The sequence below is a fragment of the Lycorma delicatula genome, chromosome 1, assembly GCF_047948215.1.
Source record: "Lycorma delicatula isolate Av1 chromosome 1, ASM4794821v1, whole genome shotgun sequence".
In the NCBI taxonomy this organism is placed as follows: domain Eukaryota; kingdom Metazoa; phylum Arthropoda; class Insecta; order Hemiptera; family Fulgoridae; genus Lycorma; species Lycorma delicatula.
Window position 1 is genome coordinate 287147710 of NC_134455.1, and position 6000 is coordinate 287153709.

General features: G+C 32.6%; 1 protein-coding gene across 3 annotated transcripts in view; it reads right to left on the bottom strand.

Moving 5' to 3' along the window:
* Positions 1-4975, bottom strand: part of Cog1 (conserved oligomeric Golgi complex subunit 1) — a 105431-nt gene extending 100456 nt beyond the window's left edge. The window contains exons 1-3 of one of the 3 annotated variants that reach the window (XM_075378968.1): positions 4794-4975; positions 3949-4189; positions 7-177 (exon numbers count right to left, since the gene is read on the bottom strand). In XM_075378968.1, the coding sequence (XP_075235083.1) occupies positions 7-177; positions 3949-4085 (308 nt within the window). In that variant the 5' untranslated portion in view covers positions 4086-4189; positions 4794-4975. Of the gene's footprint in view, positions 1-6; positions 178-3948; positions 4190-4328; positions 4514-4534; positions 4730-4793 lie in introns of those variants that run through there. The other 2 variants (XM_075378961.1, XM_075378974.1) reach the window with 2 other exon arrangements.
* Positions 4976-6000: the final 1025 nt, after the last annotated feature.

A 6000-nucleotide genomic window follows, 5' to 3' on the forward strand; every position in this document is an offset into this window, starting at 1 on the left:
ACTTGCCTGTGAAAAGAATTTATTTGCTTCAGCTTTTTCCCAAAATGTTTTGCATTATTTCCTTGTAAATCATCAGTAGCTGAACTAACACCTTCTATGTCTTTAATTACAAGTTGAGATATCTCTTTCATTTCAGTTATTTTATCAGCTGCTTCTATTAAATCTCTATATCTCTCCCTACAAAAAAAACAAAATGCAATTCAAGTAGGCCTGTATTTTAATCTCTGAAATCACTAAGTTAAAAAACTAACAGGGCCAGTGAAAATTGACTGTATAATCGTTAATCAGTTAGTTTAAATTATTAACATCCTTTATAACAATCGCCATCAGAAAAGGACAATTTTTCTTTAACGATTGAGATTTTTTTAAAATTTCAAGATTACATAATAACACAGAATAGATGCAGAATAATGAATAAACCACATAATACATAATAATAAGCAAGACATGAAGAGCAATTGTAGCACTTAGTAAATCGCAAATCGCGTACTTTTAAACCTAACAAGGCACCTCAAAAAAATCTGTGAATACAGCATACTTCCATACATTGGGTAAAGGGACCAATAATGGAAGAAAAAAAAACAGATAACCATGCATAGAATAATTTTCATATGGATTATTCACTGTAATCTGTTTACCATATTCCCAGTAATCAGTTTAATATTACACGGGATATCTCTAAAGTAAAGACCGCTGGGATATTTCTCTCCTTAAGATTGGCAAAGCCAATCATAGCCACGCTATTAATGTACACACTGCATTGTTGTCTGTAAGTTGTCACGTTTTAGTATCTTTGATTGCGTGTGAGTTATTACATTATAAAATGAATAGTTAAACTGATGTTGTTGCTGACTGTGAAATACGTGGAGTCATATGTTTTTTGAACTATCAAACCGTTAAGCTGGCTGAAATTCATAGGCAGTTGGTTGCTTGTGTATGGTGATAATATAATGAATGAAAGGAACATCCAAAAATGATGTGAAAGGTTTAGAAATAACAGAATTGATGTGCATGATGAACAATGTTCAGGGAGGCCCTCGATAATCAATGAGGACTTGTTGAAACAGGTTGATGCGCAAAAGAAAAGTAAGTTGCTCACTGAATTCCGACCTGGCCCTACTTTTTCCTGATGTTTCAAGAGCTTTTACTGGTCACATTGTTCATGACCACTTAGGCTTCAGAATGGTTTGTGCACGCTGGGTGCCGCACGTCTTAATGGAACATCATAAGAAAATCCAAATAGGATCTGCTTTGGAATTTTTTATGCACTACACAGAAAAAGGTGATGAATTCCTTAATTCAATTGTTACTGTTAATGAAACATGGATTTCATATGACACCAGAGAGAAAATGGCAGTCAAGTAAATGGTTTCATCCTCAATCACCAATCAGACCGACGAAGATCAAGCCACAGCCATTTGGACACAAACTGATAGCTGTTCTGGAATCGGTTTGGCATACTGCTGATTAATTTCATGCGACGTGGAACGACTATAAATGCAGAAGTCTATCGCAAAACTCTACGTAAGTTATGGCGTGCAACTAAAAACCAGCGAAGTGGGCGGCTGACCAACGGCATTGCTTTGCTGCACAATAATGCACGTCCACATGTTGCAGGTCCGAACATGATTTACTGAGAATATTTGGATAGGAAATTTACGATCACCCACCATATAGTCCGGACTTAACTTCTGATTACCATTTGTTTGGGAAATTGAACGAATTTTTGAGTGGTAAGCAATTCGTGGGTGACGATGAACTTAAAAATGCTGTTAATCAGTGGCTAAATGGACTGGCGGCAGAAGAATATGACAAGGATATATTGAACCTGGTGTATAGCTATGACAAATGTCTTAATTCACATGGCAATTATATAGGAAGTAATATAAAGTATGTAATTTAAGAAAAATTAAAAATATTTATAACGTTTTTAGAATAAATTTTTTATACAAATAAACTGTCTTTAGTGATAACCTCTTGTAAATAACTGAAGATTTAATATGTTAATAAATTTCATACTATTTGAACATGGTGAATCAGTGGCTTATAGATACCACAAACGAAATTACAATTTGTGATTAAGACCTTTGTAGCTGAATTTACGTTCTAGAGTGATTTAGAAATACTGTTTCCATTGTATGTACATAGCTTACCACATAATCTTTGTACTTCTAAGAAAAATTAAACAAGTGCTAAAAAAAAAATTTTTTTTTTTTTTTTTAAGAAGACACCTACCAAGTCATAGTATGTATGAGTAGGCCTAATTGTGGTTAGGATAGGTTTCACTTTCACATGTTAAACTATGTGTGTTATCTTGTCAGTGTGTGTCTGTTGATATCTTATTGGTATGAGCTTGCTCTTATCTTGCTAGGCTAGCAATAACTGATTAGTTGTTTGCGACTAGCTACTTAACGACTGTGGTTTACCTGTCTAACCATGTCGGTTTTTATGTCATGAAATCAACGACTGACTAAGTACGATAATTTTTTGGGCCCTTTTAAGTTGCCCGCCAATCTTTAAAAGTTTTACATAAGGTCAGGTATATTTAATGCCATTTTTTACTTGCTACACTTTTCACACCCTGGTTACACAAAAATTTCATACACAGTATTACTTTGCAGGCAGTATGACTTCTTAAAAGGCCCAATTCTTTTTTTTTTTTACTGTTATTTATTAAAAGTAAAAAACTGAATTACAATAAGCTGCTGAAGTATTATGCAGTAACTTTAATGCTATAATAGATTTATTCACAGACTTTCTTTTTTTAAGCAAATATAGCATGCACATTCATGTACATAAATACTAGAATATATTACAATTTTTAATTTACTTAAAATTGGCCAACAAGAATCATATTTATTAACACCAAACAGCCCACTTCTGTGAACTTGGAAAAATTACAATAAACTTTTGAAGCAGCCCCAAAATATACTATTTTAAATTAGTGTACACATCAGCATAATAAAAAATGATGAGAAAATTTATTATTAAATCACTTTTAAACAAAACAATGTGATTTGATCTCAGGGCAAACAAAATCTGATCATTCCAAAGAAATGTATTGTCTTATAAGATTTAAAGAACTTATATCTTATAATACAATTTTAATACTACCAATGTAACTGGAAATAGTACATCAACACTGTTTGCATTTTATTAGTTTTGTCATATGATCATGTACATTTGTGACTTTGAAAGCAATATACTAACCTTCTACCCTGAAAAAAATAACAATGTTGTGCAATGTTAGCTTAAGTATTAAGAGTTTCTTCATATTTTAAAACTGAGTAAAGTTTTTAAGTTTGTTCTCCACCATATTTTATGTTGGTACTAAATTCAAATGTATGTTAGATATTACGTGTTATATAATTGACTGCACTGACTTTACAATGTAATTGTGAGCTGATATCAGTGGATATATTAGGGAATGATAAAAGTACAGTAATATGCACTAAAACAATGAAGTTTTAATGTAAGCTGTATGGATATGCGTTAGGAACAGCATATAAACAACAAAGTATAATATTTTTCAGAATATTTTACACTTCACCAACGAATTGTCAAAATGAAAAAATATTTCACACAAGATTACAAATGAAGTTACCTACAAATAAGAGTAATAAGTTACTAACAGTAATATATATAAAATAATAGTTTTATTTCATTATGGGTTATGCTGTTGTTATGATATCCATTGTTATGTTCTACAGAACATGTTTTTGGTTTGTAGTGTGTTTTATGAAGTTGAAGGGTTTCTCATAAGTTTTGTAGACATTTCCATCAGCAAACATAGTCATGATGAAACATTTTTAGTGATACTTGTGAAACTGATAAATTCAATAAACATGGAGGCAGTGCAATATTGTCCATAATAAATGTAGTTTACAATATTTACATTTAGAATCAAAACAAGCAACTTATAAAAGTAAAAATGATGGAAAAACATACCCAACCATAGTTCTTAATTCTTCTCGCTTTCGTTCAATCTCATGTTGCAACTTTATTTGTGTTGACTGAATTTCTTCAATGGTATAAAGCTCAAATAGTTTATCGGGATCAATTTCAAACAAATTTTGAGCAGGCATTTTAAATATAAAGTGCAACAGTTAAAAATCAAAGTTTTACTAATCACACTTTAAATAGACGCACATTAGTAAACATAAACAAAGATATTCACAATTTAGTATAACTGAAACAATCCAAACAATCACACAAAAATTAGAATCAATATAATAGTTTGATGGTTAATGCTTACAAATAATTGTATTCTCGACGGTAAATAAAACTATAATACAGAAAAAGAATTATAATGGGTTGTTAACACCTACACTTTTAAAATCAGTACAGACTAAAATTGAGGTTAGAGAAACCAATCAACAGTTTTCCCACAACTATGTAAGGTAATTAATATTACGGTATAATTTTTAGAGATGGTACGATATGAAATCAAACAAAATTATCTGGGAGCTAAATGAACTTAATAGAAGCTAAGAATACTTGGGTTACAAGCAATAATAATGCACTGAATACGTACAAATTCACTTGACGTCGCGTCGTCAGGACTTATTTCCACAGCTGTTCAAAAAAACTGCTTTCGATTTATCAGTTAACATCGATAGTTTTGAATTGATTTTATGTGAATTGATAAAATCCTACCATAAAACTATACTGCAGCGTTTCTAACCTTTCAGTATTTTAGACCTAATTTTCATCGCCACCCCTCATACAATAACAATGTATTCAATAATAATGTATTTTCACGCTAAAGCTACACTATGACCTTAATTACAGACCTTACAAATTATCAAGAATAGCTAAATTTATTGATATTTGGCAACAACGACCGCTGCACTGACAAAACCAGAATCGATGCCGTCTATTGCTCTCTTTCTTATGTCCACCACATCAAGAATTTTCGCGGCTTTGGGAGAAGTTCCGATTTGTCTCGAACATTCTGGAACGTCTGCGCAAACGTGTATAAATGCTACATCTCGTTCAATTCCAGCCAGTATCAGTCAAGTCGATCCATTTAACGATATCGAATCTATCATGAATGTATATATTGCAATTTGCGCGCTAATTACAATTCACGGTATTAAATATTCACGCCAGGAATTTATACAGAATTATGGATAAATTTTTAAGTGAGCGTAAGCGCGCCTTAGACGATAGTGAAGCATCAACAAGTGCTCAGACAAGTGTGGTTCCAAAAATAAAATGAAAAAAATATTCTGAAGAATACCAAAATTTTGGGTTATCAGTACTGAAGTAAATGAAGAAGAAAGTCCCCTGTGTGTCATTTGCTCAAAAATTTTAGCAGCAGCCGATATGAAACCTAATAAACCTAAACGACATTTGGAAACACTTCATTGTGAGTACGTTAACAAAGTTTCATATAAAATACCCAGATGTAAAAAGTGTCGCACCATTTGTGAAGCTTATTTTGCTAGCTGCAACTGAGGTTATAGAAACTATTTTTGGAGATAATTTTTCCAAACAATTGCAGTCCTTACCTCTATCAAATGATACTGTCGCCCGTCGAATTGGTGATACAGCTGAAGATGTACATCATCAGCTTTTCCGGAAGTTGTGTGACAAATTGTTTTCAATTCAGCTTGATGAGGCAACAGATAGCAATGAAGATGCTCATTTCATTGCCTATATTTGATTCTGTAATGATATGTCAGAAGTAGACTACTGTTCTGCAAATCAATAGAACTCAAAGCAGCAGCACTCGCATTATTTGCTAATCTTAAATGATTTTATAATCGAGTAGAGGTAAAAATAGAGTAGAAATATTGGGTCGGAATATGCACCGATAGTGCTCGTTCAATACAATTGTAACCGTAGTAAATTAGCCTTCCAATCACAGTATGACGATGGTGCGAACATCCTTGACCAATGTTCCTCTTTTACGTCCATGATACTAGAGAATCCCAACAGATATATCCCACAAACATCGGGTAATCCTAGACGTCCCTCCGTTCCATGGTGGAATGA